The following is an 18,932-nucleotide window of genomic DNA, read 5'->3' on the forward strand; positions in this document are numbered from 1 at the left end:
GACACTGTTATATCCACTGTTCAAGCACGTCTATTCTGGACACACCCTCCGATGTTCCTGGGGAATATGCCCAAGAAAGTGGGCATGAATACATGTTTTGTGACCAATTACTGGTACTACGCGTGAACGAAGACTGTTACTGGCAGATACTAACGTTATCTACACTTTCTCAACAGTTTCTGTTGTCGGCAAGTATCCTTGCAGTGGGTCGATAGAGTAAACATTGGTAAACGTTGTGTAAACATCTGATAGGAGTTTCACTTACCCGATAGTTTATTAGCAAGTGTGCAGCACTCGCGCTTACTCAACCAAATAAGAACCATACACGCACGTTCACGTGTATACTGACTGAAACAATAATAATAGCAATACAATAAATCAGGAACTAAATAGTAATAATTTTAAAAATCCATACTTTATTTACTAATTAAGGAAAACGTTTTGTTTCATTTATACTTATGTACATGAAACAAATATTTCTTTATTGTCTTGTTCGTTTAGAGCGCTTTTACCATTTAAAACCAGTTGTAAATCTGTACTACTATTACTACTACTACTACTGCTGCTGCTGCTGCTGCTGCTGCTGCTACTACTACTACTACTACTACTACTACTACTACTACTACTACTATTACCACTGCTACTGCTACTACTACTACTACTACTGTTGCTGCTGCTACTACTACTGCTGCTGTTGCTACTGCTACTACTGCTGCTACTACTACTGCTACTACTACTATCATCACCACCACTACTACTACTACTACTACTACTACTACTGCTATTATCACCACCACTACTACTACTACTATTACTACTACTAGAACTGCCAGTGATGTTGCACGGTGTACGAGATGAGTATTTTTCTTGGCAGTGTGACAGACGTGCCAGACGATCTGCTACGTTTAACGGGGTCACCAAGTATTTCCTACATACTCCAGCTTGTTCACGTCTCACGTGCATAGCCGCTACGTCAGCGGCACGTGAAAAACCAATTACTTAACTCCAACTTATCACCCGCCATTTGGCAAGCTAATTAGCCATACAAGACTCGTTGTGTCCCGCCAACAGACTTCCGTTAATAAATGATAAACATTGTCTTGTTTTTTTAACCCCATCTTCGTTATTTGGTCTGTCCAATATGATAAGAGAGTAAAGTCGACCCACATTTGAAATGACTGAAATTAAAGTTTGTATTTATTAACGACACAGCTAGAATACACTGATTAATCCATCACCGGTTGGTGGATGGCACACATTTGATCATCCGGACAGGGTTATTTAAAAATACCGTATATTTTCCCATTAACAGCAAGAAATCTTCCATATGCACTTTCCCACGGACAAGACCGCACATACCACGGCCTTCAAGTGAATGAGGAGTACAACACTTTTATTATATAACATAAACTAAATTACTTAAGTATCTAAAAAAATCTGTAAAATAATAGTATCATATCCGTTACTAAAGAACATAGCATTGTATTCTAAAATATGTGATCGCTTCTATAGATAGTGTTATATTCACTGTGAAGAATCGAGAACTAACATAAGTTGTTTCTGGCGAGCTAAAAGCGAAATCTAACCAACACACCTGTAGTACTATATCTTACACATCTAGTTTTAAAACACGTAGTAGACTTTATCACAATGCGCAGCCATATGTCCGATGCCATATAATCGTACATAAAATGTGTTAAGTGCGTCGTTAAATAAAACAGTTTCTTCTTCTTGATTTAATGCGCTTGCGTTGGTAGAATCAGTTTCGGTAATGTTAATTTCAGTAGACAGTTTGGCTTTGACGTCTAAATCGAACTGTAACATATTGGATATCACCGTAAGCTACCATAAATATCACACACATTGGATATCACCGTAAGCTATCAAAAATATCACACACATTGGATATCACCGTAAGCTATCAAAAATATCACACGTTGAATAGGTTTTAATTTCTGCACATGGGAAAACATTTGAAGATAGATAATCTGTTTTTATAAGGCGTTGTTTTTCAGGTTATAGTTAGTGCTATGAGAAGAAAAGTGATGTTTCTTTAACGAGATACGAGTCACTCAATCTGATTAAAATTAGCTCCACTATTACATGTGGATCTAACACCAGCCAGTTGGAGCTCATGTCCACCAATCAAAACCTTACTTGCAGAATCCTGCCAGTGATTTAAAAATAATTTGAAAACATTCCGAATTATCCTGAGGGTATACAATATGTTTCATGTGAATTACGAATGCCTTATTTAGACCAGTAGAACTAATTTTAATCGGATTACTAACAACACTGCGTAGTCCCCAATGTCCAGGTGACATTTCGTCTCTAAATAATAATTTAAATATTGACTAATCACACTTCGCCTTTTATAACGTTATTTGGGAGCATACAAATTCTAAAAATATCGGGCGAGTCTATTTTAGTGGCCGCAGTACAGCGAACCATACCAGTACGTACGGGGTGGGTTATCAGTCTTCAATTTTACACTAAAAACTATTTATTTATTTATAAAAAAAACAAAAACTAAATCAGTCTTCAGTTTTACATTACAAATTATTTATTTGATAAAATAAAACATGTTTTAAGGCATTCGTAATTCACACGAAACATGTCGTATACCCTCAGGATAATTCGGAATGTTTTCAAATTATTTTTAAATCACTGGCAGGATTCTGCAAGTAAGGTTATGATTGGTGGACATGAGCTCCAACTGGCTGGTGTTAGATCCACATGTAATAGTGGAGCTAATTTTAATCAGATTGAGTGATTAGATTGCGAGTCACTGTTCTTTTGTACACCACAATGCCCAATCTGCACTTGATTTTTCTTAACATTCATCACACTGTAACCCAACACTAAGTAACAAACCACGCTTCGGTAATTTAATGTAACACGTAACCATATCATATCCAAATCATTACACGTGTCCTGTCTTTCACCAGATAATCAACGTAAATAAGTAGCGTGCTATCTGCGACTTGCGAATCTAAGTTATTGTGTATACGTCCTGTCAACATTCCCCATAAATAAACCTTATAGTACTGGCCACTCGATAATTACGCATACTGTCGCTTCATAAAGGTACATGTTACTTCAGACATCGCGCTGTGATTACAATGTGAGGGGAGTGATTAATTGCGATGGTTTTTTTAGGAGGGTGTGTGTGTGTGTGTGTGTGTGTGTGTGTGTGTCTCAATTCATGCTATCCTGGAAACTATATTGAAAAAGAACAATTCGCTTGGTGCAGTGCACTCGACCACCGAACACCCCCCTCCCCTCCCCACGTCCACGCGCCTGCTGCCATTAGGTAGTGGTTGGAACGGATGAAAACCTGTCAATCGCTACCGTGACCAGCATCTCTCATATGACGTACTACCATTGACAACCACTGACTCGATTGTTTTGACATTTGGAATGTCAAGGACACACCTGCGTCACAACCGTACACATATACACCATCTCTGTATCCGCGGGGAAAAAAGCCTTCAGAAATACTACGATATGGTCACACATGATATTAAATCACCAAGACGTGTTCTGTTGAGTTTCTGGAGGGTTTACGAAAATCAACGGCACACAGAGCACGTGGGTGTTTATATCGTTAAGTAAACATTCTTTCACATTGTGGTAACTGCAACCCTAAAACTAACTTATTACAAAAACATGCTTTTTATTTTTAAAGTTACATAGAAACTCATGTACAAGAACAACAACAAAAGTAGCTGCAACAACAAAAACCTCAAAACTAACCCCCATGGAATCAGTTGTATTTATTTCTAAATCGTACACTTCATATACTTGAATCGCTCGCGTATGGTATGCACTGTGCATACTTCCACGTATAGCAAATTTGATTATTTTTGTCTCATCTTCTAAATCATGGCACGATGCAGTACGCCCTGTGTACGTATATTCACCCTATGTTAGCATTAATCTATGCTAAAATCATTTTTGTAATTCATACACAGATCTTAAGCATTACAACAATAACACAATGGGGACAGAAGCAATCGTCACTAATGAAAGAATGATCAACACCTGGGTGGGTGGGGGAGGTGGAGGGGTGTGTGTGCAGTTAACCCAACTCACGCAATAACAAAACCTCAACAATACAACGTATCAGATCAATCTGCCCTTAAACAAAGTAACCTTTACCCTGAAAAAACCCATCGGTTCCATAGCCGCAGGCCGATACTCCCCCCCCCCCCCCCCCACCCCCAACCCAACAGCCTCCCCAGTCGTTCACGCCTATGTAAATGAACACACACGGTCCATTTCTATATTTATTTAATCTACTTTGTGATGATTACGGCGCAAGTAGCCCTTATTCCAGGCATTTAGCATAAAGTTATTGACAAGCCAGATATTATCTCTGATAAACGTTAGGAGGGGTTGGATAATGTATTAAGGTTGAATTTAGGCCACGAAAGCTCAATTTTCATACCAACCGCGCACGTTCTGTGTTATCAACCCATCTGGGAGTGTCTTCGTTTAATGCGTCGATGCTATCTCGAGAAAGAAGAAAGATTTTCACATTCTTCTATTTGGTTGGAAATGCAGATGTGTGAAAATCGGGCCTATGAAATTAACTGAACCAGTGGACCCAATCTTTGATCACTCTAAACAATGTGGAGCTTGGTGTCTTCTTTTCATAATTGATCTTATTTTACATGTTATCTCGAAACACTGAAATCAATCGTATCTTGTCATGTTTTATACTGAACGAAATTGGAAACTGAGTATGAACTTGAAACGTTTTATAAGTACTGGCCCATGTTGTGATATCTGGTGTCTTGCACTTGTTTAGTATATAGGATCTTAGACTATAGCCCCAGAAGACAATGCAATATCACATATAGCGGTTTCCAATCATCTTGGAATACCATCACGGTCACCAGACCTGAATCCCATCGAACAGACGTGGGTTAAGTTCAGTAACGAGTAAACCTAAGGAACTCACCCTGGAACTTGTAACCTTTGACAAGCTTCACTGGGACAATGGCGTCCACTTCCGGTCCAGTTATTGACGCGATTGTTACAGTGGACCAGGATACACCGTGCTGCACCGCACTGACTGAGGTTAACCCTCCCACGATAGTTTCTGTCACTAGCCTCGAATAAAGCTGTCACAGTTCATAACGGTGTCTAATTACACAGGATGCTAAAGGCGGCGCCACTGTCACTAGCCTCGAATAAAGCTGTCACAGTTCATAACGGTGTCTAATTACACAGGATGCTAAAGGCGGCGCCACTGTCACTAGCCTCGAATAAAGCTGTCACAGTTCATAACGGTGTCTAATTACACAGGATGCTAAAGGCGGCGCCACTGTCACTAGCCTCGAATAAAGCTGTCACAGTTCATAACGGTGTCTAATTACACAGGATGCTAAAGGCGGCGCCACTGTCACTAGCCTCGAATAAAGCTGTCACAGTTCATAACGGTGTCTCATTACACAGGATGCTAAAGGCGACGCCACACGATACGAGTGCCTCGTACAAGAATAGCAGATAGTGACAAGACTAATAGTATTACTATTTCTTCGGTTGCTATGTAATCGGCTATTTCCGTACGAGACACTCGCCACGTGTGACACAGGCTTAGGATAGGATACAAAGTTTCCCTCATTTATTCACTCTAAATTGAAGGAATTATATATTTTTAAAATAAGTATCGCTGGTCGTGTTTGTTATAGTAGATTTTAGTAACGTACAATAGAAATACAACTACAACTACACATACAACCTTTGCACCAGCATAAAAAATGATATTTAATTTCTGAAGAAAGCGTCAATTGGATGTATAACAACAACTCAGCACAAACATACATCGGCTATTTGTTGCAAAACAAAGATAAACACGTGGTACGTCACTTGTGAATATATAATTTCAGAGGATTAGAAAAAAAGCGCTTTTATTGCAGTCTAGATATTCCTGACACAACAGCTTAAGAGAAATCTAGCAACGTGTCTGTACATGTCACCCCATACAACATGGGAATGACGGAGGTTGTCAGGTAAATCTTGACAGTTTATTGATGATTTACTGCAATCATATCATATTTCTAACTTATAACAGGTTTTTTTTTCTCTCTCCCAAGAGCTTTTAATCATGCCCTTAAAAATGTACAGTGGGTGGTGAATCAGATAGCAGTATCAGATGGACAGGCTCAAATGAAAGTTGTGGAGCGACGTTGTAATCCTATAACTTGGAAATGAAATTATGTTTAAGCGGGATCCAACAGCCGAGAGATAATGCTATACGTCGCGTTGCATGTCTGGCCCGTCCACTTTACACTTTTCTATTCTCAGCGCTTTATCGCTTCTGGGAATAAACACACAAAACGTTATTACAAAATCACACTTTGTTCAAATGGCTATTATCAAGGCCGTGAAGAGCTCGTAAAAAGGGAGGCAGTCTGCACACGGAAAATAAAAATGCATTCTCGAAGAGACAGGAAGCGCGCGACCTTGACCAACTTGTGTTGTTGGTAATCGAATTTGAAGGAAAGTAACAGGAGGTTAGACATAAATCAGGGCCGAAACCGGGACACGGGAATCCATCAAGCGTCCTTTAGGAAATTTGTTTGCACTCTTTGTAAAAAGTCAAATAAGAATATATGTGTCGTCTAGCAATGCTCGAAGGGTGGCGGAGGGTTCGAACGAACTCCCTAAAATTATCAGAAGCATCTGAATTTGTTCCATTTAAAGGTGTAATGTGCCCATCCGCACCACCAAACCGCATACAAAGCAAAATAATCCCTAATCCTATCCAGAAAGGTTAAATATTACTACATAGAGGTCACCTCCCCTCCCCCCCCCACCCCCCCCCCCCCAAAAAAATAAAAAAATATTCGTTCTGCCCGCCAAAAATCCCCCACCCCCCACACTATTGCAAGATCCACCCTACCGACAAGTCATTGTCGGGTTATCGCGCCTTGCAGGTGGCCCTATCATCGCGAGTTCTTCCGGTAAGACAGGTGATGCCATTAGTCGTGTTTTATTTGTTTTGGTGTTGAAAGACAATATCCCGCTTCATTTACAGCCTCGATGGCGCATTGGCTAGGGCCTGAGTTTAACCTGAAAGGTTCTGGCCCCATATCCCAGTCAGACGTCCAGTGTAGAGTGGGTGTACAGCACATCTGTCCTGGGCAGACACTAAACCAACAAACTATCCTGGGCAGACAGCTCAAAAAGCTGAGGTGTGTACCCAAGGCAGTGTGCTTGTAACTTCGTTGAATTTAAGTATTTAATGAAATGAATATAAAAACATTCTATAGTTAGGCGTCTAGTACATCAAATGAAGTGTTATATAATATATTGTCTGTGTGAAATATATATTTCCTGGTTTTGGGAAGTAGTAGCTTATATGGCGGAAGCGAGTTTCCTTTCTCTCCCAGTATCTATCTATAGTCCGTCCTGTCCCACAGGGAACGCTTTTTTTCATAATATGAAATTTACAAGTTATTTATTTCTGAGCAGATTGATTTGTAAATTGCATGCATAAATATTATATTTGCATTATTTCCAAAACACTATCACGTTTCTTCTTACGTCAAACCAAACTGAAATTATACTCAAAGGCAAAAGTTATTGTGGCATGGATTATTTGGAGTAATAAATTTGTGAATGGATTTATGAATGTAAACCAGAGAAAATGTGCATGAAACAGCTCGAAGAAATGCAACCAAGCAGTTGTTGCAGCGATTGCATGTTTTGTGCAAGAAACAGAATATTCGGGAGAAATCCTGTCCAGTGTTCACCATAAAAGGTCAGACATTCAGTCGCAAATCATTGCCACTATGTGCAGCCTTCAGAAGTCGAAAAGTAAGAAAAAACACCATTAGTGAACTGCTTGATGCAATTTCGCCATGCCACGCCTCAGTGAAAATGACAGATGGCGAGTCATATGAATGCTTGAATCTAGGACCTCGCAGCGTGACGTCGCACGTCAATTCAACGTCCATAGAAACACCATATGGCACTTATGGCAACGATATCAACAAAACAATCAGGTTAGGGACTGTCCCCGTAGCGGCCGTTTGCGACGTCTTGCAAATCCTCCAACAACACTGCAGGAACTCCGGCTGATCCTCCCTCAGATCTGGAATGGCATTCCCAGGAACTTTCTTCAGCGTTTAGTGGCCTCAATGAGACGACGGTGCCAGGCCTGTATCAATACTCAAGGTGGACACACTCGCTATTGACTGTGAACATCGCTCTGGACCCACTCTAGTGATGTGGCTCATTTGCATATGGCAGGTGCGCCCTTTTCATGGACTATTGCTCGTTTCCATACCTTCGGAGATTTCTCTTTCCATGTTATAACGTTTCATATACGACAGTAAAAACTTATCATCAATTATCTTTGTCTTTTGTGTGTCACAATAACTTTTGCCTTTTAGTATATTTACAAAAACAAACAACATTTTTATAGAATGATGGGACGGACTATAGTTGTGTGTTTTCTCTTCCCCTCCACCTCGACTGTGAGTCGAAACAACCACCTGCTGAACACCAAATAGTAATAGTTTAAAATGCACGTATGCTTACATGTCTCACTTTCAATTGTTTTCCTGCACTATAGTGGGTAACTAACACTTTGGATTGTCTGTGGGACGTGAGTTCGTATCGGCTTACACACACAGGGCTTACCCCTTTGAAACGTTCCATTGCTGATGCACGTATCTCACTACTAGTATTATGAAATGAGAAGAAAAAGGTAAACATGTTTTATGACACCGATCTCTATTAGCAATATATACGGTGATTGTGATGTCCATGATATTATTCTACAAGAGGAAACCTCAGTTCATACATGCCACACACACACACACACACACACACACTCTCTCTCTCTCTCTCTCTCTCTCTCTCTCTCTCTCTCTCTCTCTCTCTCTCTATATATATATATATATATATATATATCTGGTTAGTGCGAGAAGTTTCTGTAGTGGTCATAACTTTAATTTCTTATTGCGCCACTAGAACCCATAACATCTAACGACATAATTATTAAATTAAAGCGGTTTAATACAAATTGAATATTTCTCCTTTTTTGTTTGTTCTACAGGCACCCACAAAGGTAGCAGCTCAGAACAAGACAAAAACAGCCAAAAGAGTCCAAGACTCCACCGCTCAGGATGACGAAACGAACATTGACAAAATATTGTGCGAATATTACAGCCCGTGGACAAAATGGTCGCGCTGTAACCGGAAGTGCGAACAGTCCCGCGTCCGTCGTTGCAGACGACCTGACGAATGCGGTCGCAGTTGGCTGAAGGAGAAGCGAACGTGTAAGAGACGCCGTGGGCACTGTTCTGTGCTGTCCTACAAAGTGATAGGATTCCGCAAACAAAACCGGGTTGTCGAGCAGTTACTTTATGACCTGTTATACAACCCCTGGACCCAGTGGAGTCCGTGCACGCGCGCCTGCAAACAGCGACGTCGGCGGAAGTGCGCTTTGGGCAACATTTGCCGTGACAGCTACATCCAGGAGGAGCGGCGGTGTCACGTGAAGGGGTCGAAGTGTGAAAGACGCTACATGCTCAAACCGGTGGGCAACAATGATGCCGACGTCATAGTGGCGCCACCGGAAATCGAAATCAAAGATGAGCCGGATGACGTCACGAAACCGAAAAAGCATCACCGAAAACACAGGCAGAAGGGATCAGGCAAAAGTAAGTCAATTTATAACCCACATTGTGTGACGCGAACTAGTGAAACAGTCGTGCTAAAAACACTTTGTGTGACGCGAACTAGTGAAACAGTCGTGCTAAAAACACTTTGTGTGACGCGAACTAGTGAAACAGTCGTGCTAAAAACACTTTGTGTGACGCGAACTAGTGAAACAGTCGTGCTAGAAACACTTTGCGGGAGGCAGTGATACTAAGCGTTCACGCACTTTTACGTGCCTCCTTTAATTTGGTAAAGTGACTACGTCAACGTTGCAGGTGCCATTTTTACATTTATTTATTGCAATTAAATCAGTACATTTACATAATTAACTTGATAATTTTAAAAGGTTACGGTCAATGGGGCATTAACCAAGAATACTTGTCTGGAAATAAAAAAAAGTGTTCGATTGTAAAATATTGGACTCGAGTACTCGAGGGTCAAACTCGACCAAGACCCGAGTCGCCGACACTTACACTTACACTTACACTAGATGTCTGCTGAGACTCAGGAATAAAGTAAAATATCAATATGCATCTTAATTCCAGCGCTGAACATGAATACCAAATAATGCCATCGTATTACATTTCACACATTGGACTTTTGTTTTGCCTCCATGTCTCATAGCCCTATAATGTAACCGGCGGAAGAATATGTCAAAAAGCATATGGCAAAGTGACGTATGTATAAAATGAGAATGCTCTTCTTTGCACGCACGGGTGTTCGAGTCCTGTGAACGGACTCGAGTCTTGCTGGATTCGGCCTGTGCCCGTGTACTCGTGGAGACCCTAGTCTTATCAAATAATAATAATCTGTTAAAATCTGCGATTCGGTCGACACTAACTCGACTGTCGTCAACTAGATAAGACTGTCAGACAAAATATTTCAACAATTTCCGCCTACCTATGTCAGTATATAGTTCCTTTGAAGATAGTGCCACTTGTCTTTATTTTATTTTGTCGAAATCACAACCGTTAGATTATGCAATGTTGAAACGGGGATACTACTCCCATAATTATGGTGTAAAAACAGGGTTGATTCCTGCTTCTAGAACTCAATGTCATATCATGTAGTGTGTCGCCTGTCTACCGAGGCTTAATGAATTGCTTCCCTTTTCGGACCTCTCGAAGCAAAGAGTGGTAATATTTTAAACTCTAGGTAGCGAACTTATTATTATTATTCTTTAGCAGAATGGTGTTATAGGAGCTACTTACTTCTTCTAACGTAGAACGGTAGACAATGCTACAGAGATAATGTTTATATGCTCGTCTCGGTACAAATAATAGAGGTGAGATACTTATAGAAATACCTATAAAAATACCTATAGAGATACCTATAGAACTAGCTATAGAGATGCCTATTGAGATACCTATAGAGATACCTATAGAGATTCCTATATAAATAGATATTGAGATACCTATAGAACTAGCTATAGAAATGCCTATTGAGATACCTATTGAGATACCTATAGAGATACCTAAAGAGATTCCTATGTAAATAGCTTTAGAGATAGCTATAGAGATACCTGTAGAGATACCTCTAGAGGTACCTGTAGAGATACCTGTAGAAATACCTACAGAGATACCTATATCTCACATGTTCAGGTGATGGTATTTATAAAACATATTCCCAGTTTCATCCCACTGTATCATTAACCTTCTCATCACTAGATGTATTTGCAACTATTTAAGTATTGGCTTATAAAAATAATTGTCGTGATTGCCAATTTTCTATAGCTGTTATTTTGCTTTATAGTATTGCAATAATCAAAACCTTTATTAATGATTGTTGACTATTTTCTCCAATAAATGGCCAAATGTTTGACATCCAATAGCCGATGATTAATTAATCAGTGTGCTCTAGTGGTGTTGTTAAACAAAACAATCTTTAACTTTTAACTTTAAAACGTTCTAACGTCACTTGTTGATTTTGTTCTGTGTGTATAGGGTGTGTGTGTGTGTGTGTGTGTGTGTGTGTGTGTGTGTGTGTGTGGGTGGGTGCGTGCGTGCGTGCGTGTGTGTGTGTGTGTAGGGTGGTGGATTGGGTGGGGTGGGGTGTCGTGGGGGTGTTTCCTACTTCCCCTTTTCCGCGGCCCCTGTGTTTTGTGTATCTTGGCGACGTTTGAAATATTCCTAAGAGTTCTCGTCAGGTATCTCACAACCAAACATATACTCTTCAAAAAAAGTAGGGGAACTCTAATAAGAATTTACAATCACCAAAGTTGTAAGGTATATTAGCTGTGGGGAATGGTTATATGATAATAGTGAATTAATTGGGCAAACATTACAACCGGTAGTTAAGTATTAAAGTAGGTTTTATGACCACCAAAGATCTTGAAGGACGATTGGGGTCAGAAGTGAAATTTGAAAGTTGACGTTTTTTTTATCAGTAAATCGCAAATTCAAACAATAAAAATGACTAAAAACAAAACAATAACAACTGTATGATCAACGAATAAAACAAGATTGACAGAAGTAATGTTCCACAATGATTAATGGACCTTCCTGGAAATTGTCAAAATCGAGAATGACACCCCACGCACGTGTACGGGGCAACTGCGTGATGCACGTGCAAACTATGGAATGTGTTTCGGTGTGTTGATAAACAGACCTGAACGTTCCTTACCTGAACGTTCTTTACTAGGATGTCTGTAGTCTAATAGTTGATATTAATATTTCAGGTTCCCCTACTTTTTCTGATGAGTATATTTTTAGAATATAAAACAGGTAGAGTACCAGATCACCGAATCACTGACCAAAAGGTGAAGGTCATTGGGGTTGGTAGTTTTGTATTTCATGAAGAAGCATTATTATTTTGTTTTGTGGGTGTATTTCTTTTGATGAATCAGACTATCGGAATGGTCGTTTTCTCGGCGGTAGGAGTTTGGTAAGAACATACAGATTGGGAGAGTTCGTTCACATTTATTTTGCACGACCCTGAAGCATTCCATATTATAAATAGTGTGTAAAGATCAAGGTTAATGAACGCCGGCACAATGTTCCATCTGGAAGAGATTGGTGTACCGAAATATAAAACCGTCTTAAAAAACTCGTCCATCTGAAGTAGATTGACTACTACGATAATTGACGCTATTACAGCAATGTTGTAAACAGGATACTGATGGTCCAGATATAGGACAGCCGCCCCCTCCCATGTTACAGCAATGTTGTAAACAGGATACTGATGGTCCAGATATAGGACACAGCCACCCCCGATCATTGACGCTATTACAGCAATGTTGTAAACAGGATACTGATGGTCCAGATACAGGACAGCCGCTCCCTCCCATGTTACAGCAATGTTGTAAACAGGATACTGATGGTCCAGATATAGGACAGCCGCCCACGATCATTGACGCTAATACAGCAATGTTGTAAACAGGATACTGATAGTCCAGTTATAGGACAGCCGCCCCCTCCCATGTTACAGCAATGTTGTAAACAGGATACTGATGGTCCAGATATAGGACAGCCGCCCCCGATCATTGAAGCTATTGCAGCAATGTTGTAAACAGGATACTGATGGTCCAGATACAAGACAGCCGCCCCCGATCATTGACGCTATTGCAGCAATGTTGTAAACAGGATACTGATGGTCAAGATACAAGACAGCCGCCCCCGATCATTGACGCTATTGCAGCAATGTTGTAAAGAGGATACTGATGGACCAGATACAAAACAGCCGCCCCCGATCATTGACGCTATTGCAGCAATGTTGTAAACAGGATACTGATGGTCCAGATATAGGACAGCCGCCCCCGATTATTGACGCTATTGCAGCAATGTTGTAAACAGGATACTAATGGTCCAGATACAGGACAGCCGCCCCCTCCCATGTTACAGCAATGTTGTAAACAGGATACTGATGGTCCAGATACAGGACAGCCGCCCCCTATCATTGACGATATTACAGCAATGTTGTAAACAGGATACTGATGGTCCAGATACAGGACAGCCGCCCCCTATCATTGACGATATTACAGCAATGTTGTAAACAGGATATTGATGGTCCACATACAGAAGTATGAAAGATCCATAACTTGGCTTTGTCGTTGTCAGTAACAAGTAATGTCGCCTGACAGAAGTTTTCTCGTAGAATAAAACGCACTTCCTTACTTCGAAAAGTATCTATTCCCACACTTAGAAATTTCCTTTTCAAGTCTTTTCACTAAAATCCTATTGAGTCATTCAGCATCAGACTGTCTCCCCGAGAAAGCCGACTGCGATGGAAGAGCTTATAAAGGAAATCTCGAAATGTTGAGAGCAAACATTATTATCGAATAAATAAATATATTCCACCGTGAAAAAACCCCCAACAACTATGGGCTGAGAAAACAAAATGGTGGACCAGAACTCCATAACTTTAGTTCGTATAGTTGATTCTGGGTAGGTTATCACCGATATAGCATTTTTTAACATTACGTTTTGTATCACCATTTTAAATAAACGTAAGCTACGTATGAAAACGAACATTGTACCATCAATACACAACATGCTATGATTATTGTTTGCATCTTGTTGCAGAAAAGGGACCGAAGAACAAAGGGAAAACGGTGAAGCCATCTGATATAGCCAGTACGTGCGGAATACGTCCCGCTAATAGATCTGGCTCATATCGAATAGTTGGGGGGCAGGAGTCGCGACCAGGAAGCTGGCCATGGCAGGTTTGTAATTCCTTCTTTTCTATAGCGCATACCACCGACTTAGGACTAGTGTCTCTCTTTTATTGTAGGCTTAAAATTATACTGTCAATGCAGAACAGGGAAGGGCTGTTTATTAAACGTAGTTAATTCATTCTTGTACCGATCTTTGTTTGACACCCAATTGCCAGTGTACCAGTGTATGTTTCGTGTTGCAGTGTCGTTAAAGATTCATTCATTCTTTCGTTCATGCATGCATGCATCGACCCATCCAACCATTCATTCATTAATTTTAAACATATTGTTGTTTGCTACGTGTGTGTTTGACATACTTATGTGATACTTATTGCAAAGAATGTCGGAGGAAACATGCTGCCACCACACAGGTTACTCACAGATAAGAACATCAAACAGAATGTTTCACATATACATGTATAAAAAAGCAATAAAATAACTATCGAACTAAACAGTGGCATACCTTAGGGTTCACTTCTTAAACCTATTCTTTTTCTAGTGTTTATAAATGATCTGCTATTAGCTACTTGGTTGATGAGATGATTCTATATGGCATACATACATCACTTTGCAAAACAGTCTGCTTAACAAACGTTTAGATGTATCCCAATAATACACATTAAAGACTATTCATCATCTTCATCATCATCGTCGTCGTCGTCGTTGTCGTCGTCGTCTCGTCATCACCAACACTGAATAGCCCCCACCAGCAATCATGCACACAAACAAAAGAAAGAAATAATCAACAAGAATTATGTTTTAGGGGAGGTGTGGTAGATGTCTGAACACCTGAATGATCTAACACACGGTGAAAGACACTTTAACTGACACAGACACTTCGATGCTAGAAGGTCAGATACTTTAGTACGACAGACACCAGATTAGATCTCTGTTTCTCTCCCGGAGGTAGCTCGTTAATTAAACTGATTCTTTGCAAGAACAATTTATTACGAAATGTCTTCAAAAGGCCGGTCGTAACATCTAGTCTCGTTTTGCAGGTATCGTTTCACCGCGTTAGTGTGTGTAGTTCATATGCCCTGGTCCCTGTTGGGTAATTACAGAACCACTTAAAGCAAAACGATTTCCCGTGTCACCTGTCATTAGTGTATGTTATATTAACGCTGACGAGACAGGGACGTCTAGAGGTAAGGGTGAAGGGGCGGTCGCACCGTGCGACTTGCAACAACGATCTGTAAGCATGAGAATTTCAAATGATCGAAAGATAATGATACGTAGTCTGCTCTTGTATGTTTCAATTCCATCCGCCCTGGAATCGGTCACTGGCATTTCAGCATTCCAGAGACTGTCCCTGGGTGTAGGATTGTGCCTGAACGTTTTAAAACTTGGGGAAGCACATAAATAGGTTAGTCAGCCAGTGGGTTTGCTCTCCCTAACGGTCTAGATCACATAATGGTTCACCAAGTTGTGGTCCTGTAGGTGCAGGCATTGCATTCACGTACAGGCTCTAACAGAGTGATCAGTTTAAACTTTAACCGTTGTAAAGCACCGAAATCTATTTTGCTAACTTAAAAAGCCCGGGTAATCGACGTGCGCTCCCAGAACAGTCTTTGAACGTTAACTAGATACAAGTACGAAAATAAATTAAATTTTAAATTTTACACGGTACTGCCTTACAAATCGTGGTGTGTAACCACAATCTTTACACAATATCGTTTCAGTAATACAATGTCGTATTTCACCATCCACGAAACGTTACTACAAATGGCACTGTGACAGCCGGCTTTTGTTACTATTTATAGACAGCGGTTTCTTTGTTGTTGTTCGCACAGAGGGATTCCTCTTTAGAACCCAATGCTAATTTAGTGGGTTTGAATAAGAGTAATTTGTTGCACCTTTGGCGGTGGCCACACAAAGCGTTCGAGTAAGCGCCCCGATAATTACTTTTAGAAATGTAGTTTAGAGATAAAATGGGCAATCACCTGAGATACTTCCCGTAACCTTACATCACAGATAATGAAATTAAGTATATCTGCATCTGCATAGATCTACATTAACTGTGTATAGTTGTCCTTGAGGGGAGAAAGACGTGAGGAGGGGGGGGGGTGCTTAAGCAGAGAGAGAGAGAGAGAGAGAGAGAGAGAGAGAGAGAGAGAGAGAGAGAGAGAGAAGAGAGAGAGAGAGAAAAAAGAAGGGAAGGAAGAGAGAAAGAACGAAAGAAATAGATAAATAGATAAAGACAGTCGTACAGATGAAAGTATGTACATACATACATACGTACATACGTACGTACACACATACATAATACATACATACATTCATACATACATACACACACATACATACATACACACATACATACATTCATACATACATACATACATAAATACATACATACCTACATGCATACATACACATACATACATACACATATAATATACATACATACATTCGTACATACATACACACATACACACACGCACACACATACATACATACACACACATACGCACGCACACATACACACACGCACACACAAATACATACACACACGCACACATACATACACACACACACGCACACACACATACACACACACACACACACACGCACACATACATACACGCATTGTATGATGTCAGTGTTGAGGACTGGACTATCACGTTGGTAGTTATTAGATGATTTATCTTTACATTGTATTTCCACGCAGCTCTTTTCGTGCTCAGTTTAACTTTTTTATTTTTATTTTGATATCAATTAATTCACATACTTACCTTTGTCTGACAACAGCCGATGTATTTTGTGTAATGAGACCTCTGAACATTGAACATTTGCGTAACCTATTTATCGGTTACGCAGAAATAGATTTAGGTAACCATCTTGTATAACCTATTATGTCAATATAAATGATATCTTAAATTTAATGCGTGACGAATAATAGGTCACGTAAAAGTACATTTGTGTGAGCGACACGCGAACGAAACGATCGATCTTGCAATGTTCAGAGGTTACTGCCGCGTATCGACAATGATGTTGTTACACCTATGTAAACTGTTTTCTCTCTGTATCCGTGTTCCAGGTGGCCATTCTAACCCGGTGGGAGGAGCAGTACTGCGGCGGAACCCTGATCGCCCCCAGGTGGGTGCTCACCGCCGCCCACTGTGTGCGCAAGAAAGGGAGGAAGAGGCGGATCCTGGTGCGTCTGGGTGAGCACGAGTTCCGTCTGTACGAGGGGACCGAGGACACGATCCAGCCAGTAGGCGAGGACTTTCCACACCCGCAGTTTGACTACGCCACAATCACCAATGACATAGCTTTAGTCAAGCTGAAGCGGCCGGCAGTTGCGGAAAGCAACGTCCGCTTCGCGTGTCTTCCCGGGGAAGACGACGTCCTTCCTTCCGGTACGCTGTGTTATACCGTAGGGTGGGGCAAAACAAAAAACACGCACATTTACGGGTCGACCACGTTACAAGAGGCGGAGGTGCCTCTGGTCGATCACAAAAAGTGTCGGAGATTCTTCGACTATGACATCACAAAGACGCAAGTGTGCGCTGGACACAGACGAGGTCGAATTCGGTCGGACTCGTGCGCCGGCGACAGTGGTGGCCCTCTGATGTGTTCGAGACTGATAAACGACACAGAGAGGTGGTTTGTGTACGGGGTCACGAGTTACGGGGAGGGATGTGCGCGCAAAGGGAAGCTGGGAATCTATACCAAAGTTATAAGTTATTTGAAGTGGATCCACGAAACAATTGCTAAAAATTAAAACTTACGGGTTAACTTAAAGCGACTGTCCTGAGTTTGTTGCCAGGGTAACGTATTTCAGACTAACAGAGCTCTTCTTTAACGACTGCTTGAAATACAGTTTGTACCAATATTTTGTGGTCAACCTAATGTTTAACCCCAAAGTGGATTGTATTAGAAAACAAAATAACATTAGATTGGTAAACACATAGAGTGCATAAAGCTTGGTCTCGTCAACAGTTGTTTTTAATTTAATGCGTAATGCTTGTCGCTCTGTTAGTCGGGGAAAGGTTAACAATGGCAGCAAACCGACAACAGCCCTTTTAACTGTGACACTGACAGTGAACAAAAATGGCAGCGATAAGTAGAGAACGAAAGTTAGCACGTGTTAGTATGGCGTCACGTCGTTTTAATTCAGGTCCAAATAGTTTGCTCAGAACCAGTTTGGAAGGTTTGTGTTTAGCCAGGCTGTGAACAACTTTCATTCTGCATATTTAGTTCGATGACTTTTTGACTCCAGTGTGTTGTAATTTTTGTTTAAAAATGGAGTCACTGTTAAGACAAACCCACACGCACGTGATTGACGCATCTGTGATTAAATACTGCTTGAGGAAACTAGCTTACAATGCATAACATATGAAGGAGTAATGTAAATGGTAAACTAATTTAACTGACACGGGCGCTTGTGCAGGTCGTTTTGCAAGGGAGGGGTCTAGATTATGACAAGTAAAAATTTTAGGGGGTCGGTTCATGCTCCCTCAGAAAATATATTTAGAACAAACTAATTCGCTATGAGCAGGGTGGGTGTTGATCGCGACCACCCCCATCCCCGCAGACGCACCTGTATTTGTTCCATTTGGGATGGGAAATCTTGCTTTTGCTGGTTAACACATGATTC

General features: G+C 40.8%; 1 protein-coding gene across 1 annotated transcript in view; it reads left to right on the top strand.

The window, feature by feature from the left end:
- LOC121379005 (coagulation factor X-like) overlaps window positions 1-18,932 on the top strand; it is a 33,834-nt gene that overhangs the window by 13,482 nt on the left and 1,420 nt on the right. The window contains exons 2-4 of the mRNA XM_041507435.1: window positions 9,077-9,683; window positions 14,202-14,341; window positions 17,370-18,932. The exon at window positions 17,370-18,932 is cut by the window's right edge and continues 1,420 nt beyond it. Of these exons, the coding sequence (XP_041363369.1) occupies window positions 9,077-9,683; window positions 14,202-14,341; window positions 17,370-18,056 (1,434 nt within the window). The 3' untranslated portion in view covers window positions 18,057-18,932. The remainder of the gene's footprint in view (window positions 1-9,076; window positions 9,684-14,201; window positions 14,342-17,369) is intronic.

The sequence above is a fragment of the Gigantopelta aegis genome, chromosome 8 (assembly GCF_016097555.1).
Source record: "Gigantopelta aegis isolate Gae_Host chromosome 8, Gae_host_genome, whole genome shotgun sequence".
NCBI lineage: Eukaryota > Metazoa > Mollusca > Gastropoda > Neomphalida > Peltospiridae > Gigantopelta > Gigantopelta aegis.